This window comes from Mercenaria mercenaria, chromosome 17, assembly GCF_021730395.1.
Source record: "Mercenaria mercenaria strain notata chromosome 17, MADL_Memer_1, whole genome shotgun sequence".
Lineage (NCBI taxonomy): Eukaryota > Metazoa > Mollusca > Bivalvia > Venerida > Veneridae > Mercenaria > Mercenaria mercenaria.
This window is the reverse complement of record NC_069377.1, coordinates 61,538,250-61,556,666: the sequence shown is the minus strand read 5'-3', so window position 1 is coordinate 61,556,666 and position 18,417 is coordinate 61,538,250. Positions and strand designations below refer to the sequence as shown.

Genomic DNA, 18,417 nt, shown 5'->3' with positions numbered 1-18,417 from the left:
TCTATTTGCCCTCTGCCTGTAACAGACCTTGGATCTATTACCTTGATCTGTCTTTTTGCCCTCAGCCTGCAACAGATCTTGGATCTATTACCTTGAACTGTCTATTTGCTCTCAGCTTGCAACAGAGCTTGGATCTATTACTGATCTGTCTATTTGCTCTCAGCTTGCAACAGAGCTTGGATTATTACTGATCTGTCTATTTGCCTCAGCTTGCAACAGAGTTGAATCTATTACCTTGAACTGCTATTTGTCCTCAGTTGCAACAGATTGGATCTATTACCTGAACTGCTATTTGCCTACTGCACACTTGACTATACCTGATCGTCTAATGCTCTCAGTCTGCAACATACCTTGGATCTATTACCTTGATCTATCAGCCCTCAGTCTGTAAAAGGCCTTGGATCTATTACTTTGATCTGTTATCCCTGCCCTCTGCCTGTAGCAGACCTTGGATCTATTACCTTGATCTGTCTTTTTGCCCTCAGCCTGCAACAGATCTTGGATCTATTACCTTGAATTGTCTTCTTGCCCTCAGCTTGCAACAGAGCTTGGATCTATTACCTTGAACTGTCTATTTGCTCTCAGCTTGCAACAGAGCTTGAATTTATTAGCTGGATCTGTCTATTTGCCCTCAGCTTGCAACAGAGCTTGAATCTATTACCTTGAACTGCCTATTTGTCCTCAATTTGCAACAGATTTGGATCTACTACCTTGAACTGTCTATTTGCCCTCAGCTTGCAACAGAGCTTGGATCTATTACCTGAATCTGTCTATATGCCCTCAGCCTGTAACAGACCTTGAATCTATTACCTTGATCTGTCTTTTTGTCCTCAGCCTGTAACAGACCTTGGATCTATTAACTTGGTCTGTCTTTTTGCCCTTAGCCTGTAACAGACCTTGGATCTATTACCTTGATCTGTCTTTTTGCCCTCAGCCTGTAACAGACCTTAGATCTATTTCCTTGATTTGTCTTTTTGCCCTCAGCATGTAACAGACCTTGGATCTATTACCTTGATCTGTCTTTGAATTCTCAGTCTGCAACAGACCTTAGACCTATTATCTTGATCTGTCTTTTTACCCTCAGCCTGTAGTAGACCTTAGATCTATTACCTTGATCTGTCTTTTTGCCCTCAGCCTGTAACAGACCTTGAATCTATTACTTTGATCTGTCTTTTTCCCCTTAGCCTGTAACAGACCTTGAATCTATTACCTTCATCTGTCTATTTGCCCTCAGCCTGTAACAGACCTTGGATCTAATACCTTGATCTGTCTTTTAGCCCTCAGCCTGTAACAGACCATGGATCTATTACCTTGATCTGTCTATTTGCCCTCTGCCTGTAACAGACCTTGGATCCATTACCTTAATCTGTCTTCTTGCCCTCTGCCTGTAACAGACCTTGGATCTATTACCTTTATCTGTCTTTTAACTCTCAGTCTGCAACAGACCTGGGATCTATTATCTTGAACTGTCTATTTACCCTCAGCCTGTAAAAGACCTTGGATCTATTATCTTGAATTGTCTTTTTGCCCTCAGCCTGTAACACACCTTGGATCGAATACCTTGATCTGTCTTTTAAGCCTGAAACAGACCTTGAATCTATTACCTTGATCTGTTTTTTTGCCCTCAGCCTGTAACAGACCTTGAATCTATTACCTTGATCAGTCTATTTGTCCTCAGCCTGTAACAGACCTCGGATCTAATACCTTGATCTGTCTTTTAGCCCTCTGCCTGTAACAGACCTTGTATCTGTTACCTTGATCTGTCTTCTTGCCCTCAGCCTGTAACAGACCTTGGATCTATTACCTTTATCTGTCTTTTAACTCTCAGTCTGCTACAGACCTGGGATCTATTATCTTGAACTGTCTATTTACCCTCAGCCTGTAAAAGACCTTGGATCTAATACCTTGATCTGTCTTTTAACTCTCAGTCTGCAACAGACCTGGGATCTATTATCTTGAACTGTCTATTTACCCTCAGCCTGTAACAGACCTTGGATCTATTACCTTTATCTGTCTTTTAACTCTCAGTCTGCAACAGACCTGAGATCTATTATCTTGAACTGTCTATTTACCCTCAGCCTGTAACAGACCTTGGATCTATTACCTTTATCTGTCTTTTAACTCTCAGTCTGCAACAGACCTGGGATCTATTATCTTGATCTGTCTTTTAACTCTCAGTCTGCAACAGACCTTAGATCTACTACCTTGAACTGTCTATTTGCCCTCAGCCTGTAACAGACCTCGGATCTCATACCTTGATCTGTCTTTTAGCCCTCAGCCTGTAACAGACCATGGATCTATTACCTTGATCTGTCTATTTGCCCACTGCCTGTAACAGACCTTGGATCTATTACCTTGATCTGTCTTCTTGCCCTCAGCCTGTAAAAGACCTTGGATCTATTACCTTTATCTGTCTATTTGCCCTCAACCTGTAATAGACCTTAGATCTACTACCTTGAACTGTCTATTTGCCCTCAGCCTGTAACAGACCTTGGATCTATTACCTTGATCTGTCTATTTGCCCTCAGCCTGTAACAGACCTTAGATCTATTACCCTGAACTGTCTATTTGCCCTTAGCCTGTAACAGACCTTGGATCTATTACCTTGATCTGTCTGTTAACTCTCAGTCTGCAACAGACCTTGGATTTATTACAGTGCAGTTTTAAAAACACATGTTTAGCAACATGGTATTATTACCTTTGTTCATGGTGTTGCCTTATACCATCTATATGTCGTTTTGAATTTTGTGTGTTCTTTGCTGCCAGATCTTTCGCATGGTGAGGACGCCTGGGAGATGGCCCTCCTTCTTTCCTTTTTGCAGGTGGGTGGGGTATGAACTTTTCCTCGTCCACAATCTGACTCACTGATGTAAATGTTGACTCCTCAACTACAGTTTCTAATAAACATTGAAAGAAAATATCAACAAATTAACTTGATGACATGGTATTCATATTTTTTGCTGATATTTCTGAATTTAATATGCCATAATAATGAAACTTTTACATAAAAAAAATCACATCTTTAATAGTAATGTAAAAGGTTTCATAGTATCTTTTTAAACAGGACAATCATAGCAATAGTTTGTAACTTAGAGATCAACACCACAGGTATCTTATTCTTTTGTTTTTGTTGGGTTTAACATCGTAATGACTTAATTATAGGTCTTTATGGCGACTTTCCAGCATTGATGGTGGAGGAAGTCCCAAAGTGCCCCTCTCTGCATTATTTCATCACAAGTGGGCCCCTGGGTAGAACATTACTATCTAGCAAAGATTATTTCTTTCCAAAAGTAACTTAAAACAAGAGGGCCAAGATGGCCCTAGGTCGCTCACCTAAGAAACACTCCGTAACAGTGTAAAACATGTTTGACCTAGTGATTTCATGGAAACAAATATTCTGACCAATTTTCATTAAGATTGGACCAAAAAATTGGTCTCTTGCGATAAAACAAGCATTTTCTTAGATATGACCTAGTTTTTGACCCTAGATGACCCATGTTCAAACTCGACCTAGATTTTATCAAGGCAATCATTCTGACCAAAATTCATGAAGATCAACTGAAAAATACAGCCTCTATCACATACAGAAGTTTTTTCTTTGATTTGACCAAGTGACCTAGTTTTTGACCTCAGATGACCCATATTCAAATTCGACCTAGATTTCATTAAGGCAATCAACCTGACCGAATTTCATAAAAATCAATTGAAAAAAACAGTCTCTATTGCATACACAAGATTTTTCTTTAATTTGACCTAGTGACCTAGTTTTTGACCTCAGATAACCCATATTCAAAATCGACCTAGATTTCATCAACGCAATCACTCTGACCAAATTTCATGAAGATCAATTAAAAAATACATCCTCTATTGCATACACAATGTTTTTCTTCGATTTGACCTAGTGACCTAGTTTTTGACCCCAGATGACCCATTTTCGAACTCGGCCTAGATTTTATCAAGGTAATCATTCTGGCTAAATTTCATCACGATCAGTTGAAAAATACCGCCTCTATTGCATACACAAGGTTTTTCTTTGATTTGATCTAGTGACCTAGTTTTTGACCCCAGATGACCCATTTTCGAACTTGGTCTAAATTTCATCAAGGGTATCATTCTGACCAAAATTCATGAAGATCAATTGAAAAATACAGCCTCTATCGCATACACAAGGTTTTTACGTGATATGACCTAGTGACCTAGTTTTTGAACCCAGATGACCCATTTTCGAATTCGGCCTAGATTTCATCAAGGTTATCATTCTGACCAATATTCATGAAGAAGAATTGAAAAATACAGCCTCTATCGCATACACAAGGTTTTTCTTTGATTTGACCTAGTGACCTAGCTTTTGACCCGAGATGACCCATTTTCAAACTCGGCTTAGATTTCATCAAGGTTATCATTCTGACCAATATTCATGAAGATTAATTGAAAAATACTGCCTCTATCGCATACACAAGGTTTTTCTTTGATTTGACCTAGTGACCTAGTTTTTGACCCGAGATGACCCATTTTCGAACTCGGCCTAGATTTCATCAAAGATATCATTCTGACCAATATTCATGAAGATTAAATGAAAAATACAGCCTCTATCGCATACACAAGGTTTTTCTTTGATTTGACCTAGTGACCTAGTTTTTGACCCGAGATGACCCATTTTCGAACTCGGCCTAGATTTCATCAAGGTTATCATTCTGACCAATATTCATGAAGATTAATTGAAAAATACAGCTTCTATCGCATACACAAGCTAAATGTTGACAGACGACGGACGACAGACGACAGACGACGGACAACGGACGACGGACATTGAGCGATCAGAAAAACTCACCTGAGCATTGCTCAGGTGAGCTAACAATGGAAATGACAACAACAAAATAATATGGTCACCAATGACCATTCCCATATGCCAGAGGTTTACCATGGTTAGGGAAAACCTTGTCTTACACATGTACACATATAAGATCCTTAATAGCATTCTTAAAAATTAAAATGCCTTTTTGTCCACACAAAGCCATGTCATAAATTTTATTCCAATACAAAATGAACCATGCACATTTTAACTAAAACACAGCAATATTGACATCAAGTCGATAGATTATATGGCATCATACAATTTCAGAGAAAGAGTGCCAAATTTGATCACTATTTCATATAAAAATGTTTCAGAAATAAAATGGTATAACAGAATCTTGTTTCATTTACTTAAGGTGTGCAGAACAACTCATTAAGTTATTCCAAGGGACGTGTTACTTCTCGTATTTTAACACTACTTAAACACAGTTATGCATTGATGTCATATCAACCTACATTGTACTTATTATAATGCTTGGTGCCACACATACGCCATGAAATAGCATTTAACTATTTCATCTACTTGCTTACATAAAAGACATATTAAAATTGAAATAAAATATAGCAGGATCTTATTTTAAGATATCTACAAAAATGTAGATACCCTGAATCACTGACATAAAGGAAGGTTCTTGCTGCCTTATATCATTTATTAAATAAACCTTGTGCTCATTACCTATTTTCAAGTTATCAATCGAGAGTTATTTCTCTTTTACTCTCATAGTCACTTTATCAATGACCTTTGATCTTACTGCCCTTAACCTCCCAATCCACCGCAGCCAGCCAAAATTTGGATTACTTATAATCCATTTTCTTCTAAAATCTCAACTTACCTTTTTCATTGGCTGTAATTTCTTCCCTGTCAGTTTGAACTTCTACATTAGATGTTGTTGGTGTTGGAGGTGGCTGTTGTGACATATCCTGTCTAACATCTTTTGCTTTTGAGGTTGAAGGTGGTGCCACATAGCCTGGTTGGTATATCTGGGCTCCCAAACTGGTTGGAGGGTGAGGTGTGAAAACTTGGCTCCCAATGCCTACTGGTAGATAAGGAGGAAATACCTTTGGTCCAGAGACTATAGCTGCCATGTTCTGGTCTATGCCCACTGGGTACTGATACGGATAGTTAAATGGGATACCTTGTGAATTTGAAGAAGGCACTGGGACATTTGTTTGATTAAAACTCTGGCTCAATGGCATAGATGTTTGTGGTGGATGGGGTACATGGAAAGGCTGTTCTGAAGACAGGACGGGTGCAGCAAACCTCTGAACATTTGTAGGTGCAAAACTTCTGAAGTCTGGAGTACTAGCATATACCGAATTGTGTGGCACATTCATTGGAAGCCCTTGCTGACCGGGTGGGTGGGGTATCTGAGGTCTGTCACTACCGTATGCCTGATGTGAAAAGTTCTTGAAACTGTTGAATTCTTCCGAGTAATTTGTATGTCCTCCCTGACTGGGAAACTGATCTGGGTGTACAGTCTGAATTACATGACTTGGTATGACTGGCGTGCTTGGAGTTAATGGACCATTGTAAGCTGTGCCAGGTGGGGAACTATACTGAGGGTGTATGACAGATCCCCCATGGAAATTGGGGCTCACTAAAGGTGCCTGACCAGGATAAAATGCTCCGTATGCTTGGTTATAAATTTCATTGGCTGAAAATGCCACATTCCGTGGGACAGTAACCTGTTCATAATTTTTACTTGTGTTAGGTTTTACATCTCTATCCAATTTTTTTTCATGCTGCTCTACATCCTTTTCAGACCTTTCTTGGTAAATTGTTGGCGGTTCATGCTTCGGCCTGTTCAACTTTGGTCTCGGTGATTCAGATTTATTGATATCTTCAAGATTCAATGCAGGAACGGTATTCTTAACATTTTCCTCAACTTCAGTAGTCTTCTCTTCAGCCGTTTTCTTCTTGTATGCTGGATTTGAAGTTAACCTCTTACTTGTGTCAGAAATATCTTTGGCCAGTACAAACTCTCCAATTAAATTTTCAACAGCCTCAGCATCTGTCCGCCTAGGAGTAAAATCATTGGAATCATGGATAAATGTACTACTATGTACTTCCTTAGATTCAGACAAGCTTCTTTGTTTTCTTGCTTGATCCTTAGTGCCTATATCTGTCTTTTGAACAACACTATCTTTATTTTTCAGAATTGATTTTGGCTGGTCTGCTTTGAGCTCACTAGACACTGCATGTTTACTAGGCTTTACTGGTTTATCTTTCACAAGCCTTGGTGTTTTATCTTTCCTGGCTGAATTTTCGTTGGACCTATCTTGATGCAAGTCATCAATGTCTCTTTTTGCTTTCATGAGAAACTGGTTAAACTTTTCCTCTCCTAAGAGTGTTCTCAGTTCTTTTGTAACAGTATCTCCGAGGTTGATATCATCAGCTTCAACCTTAGCTTTATCTGTTCTCTCTGATTCTGGTCTATGCGTTGACAGACCAAGGTCACTAAAATCACAAGACTGATTCACAGAGTTACTAGTGACTTGCTTAATTGTTTCAAATTCTCGAGACTCTTGGGTAAATGCACTGTTTGGTATTTGAGAATGCATGATTTGTCTTGAACTGAATATTTCTTCTATTTTTGAAGAATTGGAACTTTTACGAGTTTGATTTTCCCCTGGATCATGATGGAATTTCTGAGCAGGTTCGCTATGGCTAAAGATTGGTCTAGAGTCATATGAGTTGCTAAATGAAGACCTATGTTCCCTATGCATAATATTGCTCTTTCTATTATGCTCATATCCTTTCATCATATTATCATTATGGTCTTTCTGAGCATTTTCATTGCAACCTGTCTCAGAAAAAGACCTTCTGAAGTCTCTTGGTGTCTTTTTAGTTGAAGCATTATTCCAGTCAATTTGAGCAGTAACATCTGATTGCATTTTAGTCCTGTCTGACATTTCATTTGTCTTATCATGCACTATATCTTTAGTAGTATCACCTTTCTTTTTACGAAAATTTGTCCAGATATCATCACTGACTTTGATTCCTAAAATTTCTTCCTTAGTAGCCCTTATCAGTCTTTCAACAGTTTCATTATAAGCATCTAAACCATCTGAATTCTTATCTGTTTCGTGTTTTACTTCAGCTTGTTCATGTTCAGGATTAGAAAAATAAAATGAAGAAGTCTTTAAATGATGCAGATCAGTTTTATGTTCTTTATCTTTCACAGCTTTTGAATCTGATTTTGTTTTAACTACCTGAACAGTATCAACTGTTTGTTTTTCTCTAAAGCCATTCAATGAAAGGTCTTGCAATTCTGTGTTTATATGACCAGCAATGAAACTTGTCTCTTCCTTTTCAAATCTCATCTCAGAATCATTAATGATACTACTACCAACTTTGTCACTTACATTTTCTGTTCCATGTTCAGTTTTATCAGCTCTGTTTTTATAGTAACTTATATCATCAGCTTTATGTTGCTTGTCAGATAGAACAGCTTCAAGTAGATCACCATTCTTTCTTCTAGAGACATCAAATTTTCTCCTATCAGAATCAAATAATTGCTCACATTCCTTTTCAGTCTGGTTAAGTGTCTCAAAGTATGCTAGTCTTTTCTTTCTCAGGTCATTAAGACCTTCAGCTGGTTCCTCTTCATCCATTATCTCCTTCAAGTTACTTTAAATCTGAAATTCAAAAATGCAAAAATGTCATTTACATATATTTGTTGTATAACAGAAGACTGAAAGAGTGGTACAGGTCAGTTTCAAAATGTTACTACTTTGGTAAATTTCTAACAATTCTGATAATAAGAGCTGTTTGTAAAACACATAATATTATGCACCTGTCAATATTTTGCCCGCCCAGGGGGGGCGGCGGGCTGACCCAGGGGAATTTGACATTTCAAAAAAATTGTTGTCTAAATCCCCACCCTAGAGACAACCTTTTTTGTCTAAATCCCACTCTAGAGCCTTGTTGGTACATCAAATGTTTGTCTTATTCCCGCCTGTCGGGAATGGCCTTCTGTCTAAAGTCCCGTGTATGCCCGCCGCTCCCCCGGGCGGGCAAAATAATGACAGGTGCATTATGTGGCTTGCCCCTAAGATGCCTACAAGAGGCAACTGTGTATGTAGCTTTGTATGCTGTGCCTGTGGAGAGGGGAATAGGGATGTAGTGGGTTAGAAGGGGGATAGAAATGGGCATATATACAATAAATAAAGCCTTATTTCACTTCATCAATGTATTCCAGTACTGATAAATAAAACACAGGTATAAAGAAATTACAAAATTTTATAAAATATGATGGGTGTGGCTAGTTCATAGTTACTTTAACAAGAGGCTTAACTGTCACAGGCGACAGCGCACTTGACTATTTCAATACTGGATAGTGAAACTGGGCACATTTGACGAAGCTGGAGCTGTCACTGTAGTGTTCAATGACTCCAACGTGGATTAAATATTGGATAATACCTTGAGTCTGTGTCAAAAAGTCTTAAGTAATAAGACAGATAAGGATCAAGTGTATCAAACATTAAATATTAAGTATAATTCTTAGCAAAATGGGGGCATAATTCATGAAATATTGGTGCAAGAGTGATGCACCTTGTGTCATGCTAAATCAAATTCATTTAGTAATAACCAGAGATATAGTGAAAATGCATCAAAATTAACCTTTAATTCTAAGTAAAAGGGGCATAATTCATAAAAAATTGATGCCAGAGTTATGGACCTTGTGTCATATGATGTGGGTGATAAGGTGGAACCACTATTTTAAGTTTGAATCAAATCCAATTTAGTAATAACTGAGTTAGAATGAAAGTGCATCAAAACTTTAACCTGAAAATATAAGTAAAAAGGGGAATAATTCATGAAATAATGGTGCAAGAGTTATGGCCCTTGTGTCATATGATGTGAGTGATGATGCTGAACAACTATCTTAAGTCTGAATAAAATCCATTTACTAATAACTGAGATAGAGTGAAAGTGCACCAAAATTTAACCTGAAATTCTCAGTAAAAAGGGGGGATAATGCATGAAATACTTGTGCAAGAGTAACAGCCCTTGTGTCATATGATGTAAGTGATGATGTTGAACAACTATTTTAAGTCTGAATCAAATCCATTTAGTAACAAGGCAGTCTGAAAGACAGCTAAATCCTCGCCACTGCTATGGATAGTGAAAGGGTAAACCTTTGATTTTAGCTGTGACCTTGACCTTGAACTGACATGGCTGACTCATGATTTCTGCACAACGTCTTGATGAGGTGATCATTTGACCAAAGTTTCATTAAAATCCTTCAAGGGGTTTAGGAGATACAGAGCTGAAACCTTTGACCTTCAGTTGTGACCTTGACCTTGAGTTGACATGGCTGACTCATGAGTTCTTGATGAGGTGATCATTTGACCCAAGTTTCATGAAAATCCTTCAAGGGGTTTAGGAGATATGGACCGGACACGATTTTGTTACGGACGGAAGGATGGACGGCAGGACGGACGCAGACCATTCCTATAATCCCTCCGTCACGGCGGGGGATTAATAAATGAGATAAAGTGAAAGTGCACCAAAACTTTAACCCGAAATTTTAAGTAAAAAGGGGGGATAATTCATGAAATATTGGTGCCAGAGTTATGACCCTTGTGCCATATGATGTGGGTGATGATGTTGAACAACTATTTTAAGTTTGAATCAATTCCATTTAGTAAATACTGAGATAAAGTGGAAGTGCGCCAAACTTTAACCTGAAATTCTATGTAAAAAGGGGAGATAATTCATGGAATATTGGTGCTAGAGTTATGACCTTTGTACCATAAGATGTGGGTGATGATGTGAAACAACTATTTTAAGTTTGAAGTAAATCCATCAAGTAATAACAAAGATAAAGAGAAAGTGCATCAAAACTTTAACCAAAGTGCGGACGCGGAAGGACGCCGACGCCAGGTCGAGTAGGATAGCTCTACATACTTCGTACAGTCGAGCTAAAAAATAAAACAATACTTGACTAGAATTCTCTCTTGAAAATGGCGATTGTGTTTTTTTTTTAGCCAGGAAACTCCATATTACTTCCGGTTTGCAATATGTGAGTTAACTGTTTTTCAATAACATCTGCAGAAACCAGACTGTTTCCATATAACTGAGGGATCACTTTTGGCCGCAATTTCACAATATTCTCCCGTTTTTTTATGCGAAAATCGCATAAATTTTGCTCAAATGCGCATCGGTGCGGCTGTGGATCTTTTGCCAAAATTGTGACTTTTCGCTGCAATGCGGACTATAATGTTATTAATCATTACAAGGAATTTCATATTGACCTTGTTATTTGTCCAAGGGTTGTCGTATTGGCCCGAGGCCATAGGCCTCGGGCCAATACGACTGCCCAAGGACAAATAACCAGGCCTATATGAAATCGCTTGATTAATGATAATATTATTATTCAACTTTGGACTGTTGACGGTAACACTGTAAGAGCTCTGTGAGTTACCTTATGACAGCTATGCACGTTCAGGTAAAAAATCTTGACAAGTTGTTTAGACGTATTTTAGAAATCATGATCATTTTCGCCAGTAAAACAGAATGAGTTGTATGTAGGTATTTGAGAATAATTTTGAGAGATATTTTTAATGCGACATAATCAAGAGTAACTAGAACTTACCTTATTTTTTGGAATTCCTATTTATTTTCTTTAGCAAGTAGGGGAAACCGGGGCACCTTGGGACAAAAATTATATTTTTTCAATTTTCTAAAACATCTTGAATTAACTTTCTGTAATTGTCATACTATTTTAAAGTGCAATCCTTCATGTACATGAGGGGTAGTTAATGGTAGTTAATGGTCATGTTTTGTGCTATCTTATCATTTGAACTGTGATAAAAAATGCTTTAAAAGTAATTTCCTTTTAGGCTGCAAGCAACGAGACACAAAATTATACACGTATGTGTTGATCCAGATAATACAACCAACCAAGCACATATTATATAGTCCCATGCCTCGTTTAATTCTTATCCGAAATTGTTTGCAGTTCACAACTGACACTCCTGTTCGCCAATTCATTCATCCACTTTCCAGCATTTGAATCGCTATTTATCATTGCACAAATAGTCCACACTATCAAAATATCTGTTAAAGATAAGTCTCATCCTTTTAATAAATCTGAGTTTCCATATTTTCTTATTATTTTCCTTGACAAAGTTCTGCCAGAATTTCTGACAGGAAACACCAATTTACTGTCCTGCAGTTTACACAATACCGAATAAGCAAAAGTATCGCTGTTATCTCGGAAGACGTACATCCCGCTCAATCATACTTAGTTATTAAATGAACATGTTGAATGATTTTTTGTCAAAATGTGAAAAAAATGTAATCTATAACTCTGATGTAAAACAAAATGGCTTCATTTAAAAATCTAACGGAAGTAGCTTCTCCATATTGGCCCTCTCTTCTGAACCAATCAAAATGCTTGAATTCTGTATCGGCCCTGTTTTTCTCGTATTGGCCCTGTTTTTCTCATATTGGCTCAGTTATGTTTTGTATTAGCTCTGTCTGTTTCATATGATGTTTGCAATTGATCTAATACAGTGTGTAATATTGTAAAGTTGAATAATAATTGCCGTTACTTGTTGATCGTATGACATTTATTAAGCACTTGAATTTTGCATTTATCTCCATAGAGCGTCTGGTGATATTGATTACCAGGCAAAAATCACCTGTTTACGCGAAGTGCCCAAATGCCACCGAAGAAGAAATTGAAGCATTTGGAAGGAAAAACTTTGCTTCCCTTCGCGCCGATGAGTAGTGGTGAGAATAACAACAAGGTGGAGAAACCCCTGGTGAAGTCCCTTCATGAAAAAAAAATGCTGAACGCCAGAAATTCCAAATGAAATGTCAATATTGTAGCCACAAAACCTGGGACTCAATCATATTTGGCTGGGACTCAACATTTTTGGGAGTACTGAGTCTGAAATTTTCAGGAAACGCGAACACTGGCCCATATAAAACACTGAAAAAAGAATGTTTCAAGCACCTGTGATCACAAATTATGCCAGTGGCACTGGCAGAGGTGTCGTGCCAGCAGTAGCCATCTTCATGACAGGATCAGGTCTAGGAAAGTGGAGTATTTACAGATTATCTGTAAATTTACAGATAATCTATAAATTTACAGATTTTTCAATCTGTAAATTTACAGATTGTGTGTATGAAAACTGATGAAATTACATTTATCCTCAAAACCGCAGCTTGGAATTAATTGGTTTATTTACAGCATGCATAAATTAAGGTCATTTGTGGGTTTTAGCCATTTTTGTTGACTTTGAGTTTTTGGCATTTTAAGAAAGGCAGTGGCTAGAGAACCGGAATCGGTTCCCTAGACCGCAAACTTATTCGTCCGGAACCGGTTCTCTAAGCAAAATACAGTGCATAGGCTAGGGAACCGGAATTTTATTTCTATGCATAAAACTGTCGAAATTCACTTTGTTTCTTTTGGTAAGTATCATGTGCATGTTCTTATCTTAATAAGTTAATTAATTTTACCATTTCAGCAAGCTATGCCCTTTTATTTATTTGTGTACTCGCCGCATACTGTCCGCCATATTGGAATGATAAAATAAACTAGTACGAATGAATGCGAAATCGTCGACACTGGAGCCGAAATAAACTTGAAATTTAAACTTAAAAGGTATAAGACAATAAAAGAAATGATTAAAAAAAATCAAATAATTTCTGTTAATTAGTATTGATTACATATCTTTGAACGTGAAATGCCGAGGTGTTACAAACCAGTTTTTAAAGTGATCAAAGAATCTGCATGAAGTTTTAAGGGCAGTTAAATTAATTTGTTCATCTATAAACATGTAATGACGCAAATACAAACCAATATTATTTTATATTTAAATAATTCAAACATAGTACAAGTTTAAAGCAAAATTTAATAACATTTAAAAATTGCGAAGTAGTTTTCACGCATTCATTCGTACTAGTTTATATCATTCAAATACGGCAGAGTATGTGGCGAGTATACTTTTGGAGACAGTAAACGCAGATAAATGCAAGGGCATGGTAAAATTAATTAAGATAATAATATGCATGATACTTACCAAGAAACAAAGTGGATTTCAGCAGCATTATGCATAGAAATAAAATTCCGGTTCCCTAGCCTATGCACGGTATTTTGCTTAGAGAACCGGTTCCGGACGAATAAGTTCGCGGTCTAGGGAACTGATTCCGGTTCTCTAGCCACTGCCTTTAAGAAAAATCAAAGTCAATAGAAATGACTGAAAGTTACAATTGACCTTTATTTATACATACCATAAGTAAATCAATTAATTTCAAGCTGCGATTTTGTGTCTATATATAATTTTAGCAGTTTTCAAACACTTGATCTGTAAATTTACAGATTGAAAAATCTGTAAATTTATAGATCTAAGATTATTTGTAAGTGTCTAGGGGTACGGATCCGTACCTCTAGAATCAGATTCTAGATGTACGGATCTGTACCTCTAGACAAGCCTGTTAGGGGTTTTCTGGGGGTACGGACCTCCGTTTTTCTAGAAATTAAGGGTCATTTACATTTCAAATTTTGTTGAAAATGAAATAACAAATAACACTTCCTCAGAATTCACCTTAAACTTTAATCTAAATGGTTTACAGATTAACAACAATCATCCGATTGGTTACATTTTCTTTCGGAATGTAAATAACCGAGGAACACCAAATAAATCACGAGGAATCGAACTGGCATAAAAAAGATATAAAGATTAAATAAAATAATGTTAAAAATGTTGGAAAAAAAACTATTTTTAATTGATAATTAACCCTTAGTATATTCATGTTTTTCACACATTTGGAAGCCGTTACGAGATACAAGGGACGTTTTCACAAACAATTTCTTTGCTTGATTAATTACTAAGCAATCAGTTCCGTGCTGAATATCATTATACCTTGTTAAACAACAAAATAAGTAAGTGCATATTTTTATGCCTAATTTATTCTTTTTTATTTGCTAAAGTTCAAATTGAATTCATTTATGGGATAGATTCATTCATTAATTTAGCTGTTATCAACAATTTATTTGACAACTAACTAATCAGCACGGAAGTGTATTCATTTGGAGTTCCTCGGTTATTTAGGTTTTGAAAGAGAAGGTAATTAAACAATCGGGTGAACGCAGGTATCTGTAAACCAATTATCTGAGACTCACCAGTTTCGACGCACATAACAAGCAACATGGCCGCGCTTTTTCATTCAGTAACATACGTGACTCTATTAGATGTTGCATGTGCACTAACCTTTTATGCATTGAATCATACCAATAACATCTTATTCTAAACAAATGACTGCCAGAAATCAAAAGGTAAACAACAACTAGTGTGGTCGGCCATACTTTTTTCTAACACACCTATTTCGACGCATCTTACATGATACTTGTTACGAAACTTTTGATTGGCTTAAATATTTGTGCAATCACTGTAAGTGATGTGCTACACCATAACTGCAGGGATCGAATTTAACGGTCGCTAACTCGCGAAATTCGAGTAAGAATCAAAAAATGCGAGTAGGAAATAATGGCACTCGAATATGTTTGCGACCGCGTCCGAAAATCAACGCATTCGCTCAAACTGTCCTTTGTGCTTTTTAAAACTACTTTAGGGTAATTTTACCGATAACCACGTGACCGATTGTAGACGCTTGTCGTTTTATACAAATGTAATTATCGGATATTTAAGTAAGCGTCTATACGATATTTGTTTACGATTTGCTCCCGTGGTTCGCAACATGGATGGAAAATGAATAAAATAAATAGTTTCTTCGGGAGAAAAAGGCCCGCGGAGGCTGAAAATGACAGTGAAAGCAAGGGGAGTGATCCCAAAGAACCTAAAGCAACATCGGCCGTTTCGACGACGAGTACTTTGGTTCGTACCGCTCAAACCACAAAGTCCCGGTCTGACCCCATGGCATCTGTCAAAACTATAAAGAAAATGGGAATCCGAGCTAGATATAAAACTTTTGTATGAAACAAAAGAAAATGATGACAATATAAGTAAAAACGTTACACTGGTACCTTGTGGCTTTATTGTTAGAAATTTTCATGTAATAGTCAGACAGTGGATAAGTTTGTATGAATAAATAACAAAAACATTAAAGGTTTTTATAGTTTACTTTTAAGTCAGTCAGTAAACACAACAGCAGAGCTGTACATAAAACAACAAAAAATATCACTTTAGGTTATAAAATTTAGTGAGTAAACAGCCTCTAAATAATTGCTAGTGGAACCCACCATTTTGCTTGTGGAAAAAAATGGCACTAGCAAAAAATTGCTAGTGGAAAAAAAAGTTAAATTCGATCCCTGAACTGTCATGGATGCTGCAATAAAACTTGACACAAAAGCAGATGCAAGTAGATAATCAATATTAAGGCCAAATGATATAGATAAATCTGAAAACATTTTAACATTCATGAACATAAGGGGCTAAGAACATAAATAATCACTCTGCTTTTTTAATACACACTGTCTGATGTTTTTTCTTTCATTTTTCTGGACTGCAGTGTTTACAGAGGAATTTGGCACATTTTGTTTTATACAAAACTTTAAATGAACCCAGTGTTCGCAGCCTACTTGACAAGAGAAAAAAAAATGAAGTGTGTAGTAATGATCGCATTGATATATAATGCGTACACCTTCCAAAACAGTGCAAAAATAGTGCGACTTCATATGTCACATGGCAGTGATGTGACCTTGATAGCACCAAAGTCGGCTGCAGACGTACAACAAAATTTCCAGTAACTTTTTCAATCTAAGCTTCCACAGGGACGTTTTTAAAATGGATGAAAATTTGCATTAGTAGAAACATTAAAAATCATGTATAGGGTAAATGTAAGTTGTTAAATATCTTCAAATCCTGAACTTTCCAACTTTTTTATCGGTAAAAGCACAGGAGCCTGAAATTCTATCTGTAATGCTCCAAAATGGCTAAATATAAAAATGACCCCTCCTATATATATAAAAAAAGAACAGGAATGAAACAAAACCGTACCCCGCCCACTTTTTGTAAACAAGAAACTTCGAAACACAGCAAAGCATCTCTATACGAGCGGTCTTATTTTGAAGAGGACAAAAAAATATACTAGAAACACTGCTTACTGTAAACTGTCTTCCTTTTAACTAACACAAAATAATCATTTTCAATACCTTTTCGTTCATCGCCGAAACCATTGCGTGACGTCACATATACATGTACCTGTTTCATAGCCTCGCAGTTAATTCGATGTACTTTCACTTCGATAAGAAATAAAGGTAAGATATTGTTTATGTTCTATATTTTATTGTTCATTTTTCCATGAACAAAAATTATATATTTGCATTTGTTTGTCAATGTATTCAACTAATACTTTCAAAACGAAAACGTAAACAAAAGGGGAAGTAACTCCATTATTCACTGGAGGGAAATTTAAAAATTGGAAACTTCCATAGTGACTATTTTTTATTATGGCAGATAACCTGAGCGCTGCGATGTGGTATGGAAATCCTGTGTTTTTTATAAAAATGTTGCATTTGACCCTTAATTAGTTATGACACATCGAAGTGAAAGAACATCGAATTAACTGCGAGGCTGGAAACAGGTACATGTATGTGACGTCACGCAATGGTTTCGGCGATGAACGAAAAAGTATTGAAAATGATGATTTTATGTTAGTTAAAAGGAAGACAGTTTACAGTAAGCAGTGTTTCTAGTATATTTTTTTGTCCTCTTCAAAATAAGACCGCTCGTATAGAGATGCTTTGCTGTGTTTCGAAGTTTCTTGTTTACAAAAAGTGGGCGGGGTACGGTTTTGTTTCATTCCTGTTCTTTTTTTATATATATAGGAGGGGTAATTTTTATATTTAGCCATTTTGGAGCATTATAGATAGAATTTCAGGCTCCTGTGGTAAAAGTAACCATGATGTTTTCTGTCATTACACCGAGTAACTACATCATCGGAAACCCCAAGTTAATCAAGAACGAGGTCAAAACAAAAATGGCGTCGAAATAGGTGTGCGTAAAATTACGTGGTGCGACGATTGATCCAAGTTTTTAGTGAAGACTGGTATTAAGTCATACTTGTTATTTAATCTTCAACAAAATTTAAGATATATAACCCTAAATCTCTAGAAAAAGGAGGTCCGTACCCCTAGAAAACCCCTAACAGGCTTGTCTAGAGGTACGGATCCGTACCTCTAGAATCAGATTCTAGAGGTACGGATCCGTACCCCTACACACTTCCTTACAGATAATATGTAAATACTCCACTTTTCTAGACCTGAGGATTAGATAAAAAAAAATATTTTGGCATATGAAATAATAAGCAAACCTTTACTTTAAATATATCTTGATGCATTTAATGAGCAACTTGGTGAATTTAAATGTCATATTAAAGAACTGTCCCACCGGGAATGTCTGTCTTCCATTTTGTTTCCAGTAAACAATCTTTAGTCTGGTTTGCAAATATTTTGATATGAATTTCATATAACTGCTTTAAAATCTGGAAGCAATCGAACTTGGCAGGTGCCTGATGCTTGATTTATGTTTTAAAAAATTTACTTAGTGCTTGTCTTTGATACGTAATTAGCATGTAATTTTTCC

At 36.7% G+C, this 18,417-nt stretch overlaps 1 protein-coding gene across 3 annotated transcripts in view; it reads right to left on the bottom strand.

Moving 5' to 3' along the window:
- LOC123535673 (uncharacterized) overlaps window positions 1–18,391 on the bottom strand; it is a 60,826-nt gene extending 42,435 nt beyond the window's left edge. For 2 of the 3 annotated variants that reach the window (XM_053528355.1, XM_053528357.1), the window contains exons 1-3: window positions 18,146–18,391; window positions 5,688–8,493; window positions 2,699–2,897 (exon numbers count right to left, since the gene is read on the bottom strand). In XM_053528355.1, coding sequence (XP_053384330.1) covers window positions 2,699–2,897; window positions 5,688–8,469 — 2,981 coding nt within the window. In that variant the 5' untranslated portion in view covers window positions 8,470–8,493; window positions 18,146–18,391. The remainder of the gene's footprint in view (window positions 1–2,698; window positions 2,898–5,687; window positions 8,494–18,145) is intronic. The other variant, XM_053528356.1, reaches the window with a different exon arrangement.
- Window positions 18,392–18,417: the final 26 nt, after the last annotated feature.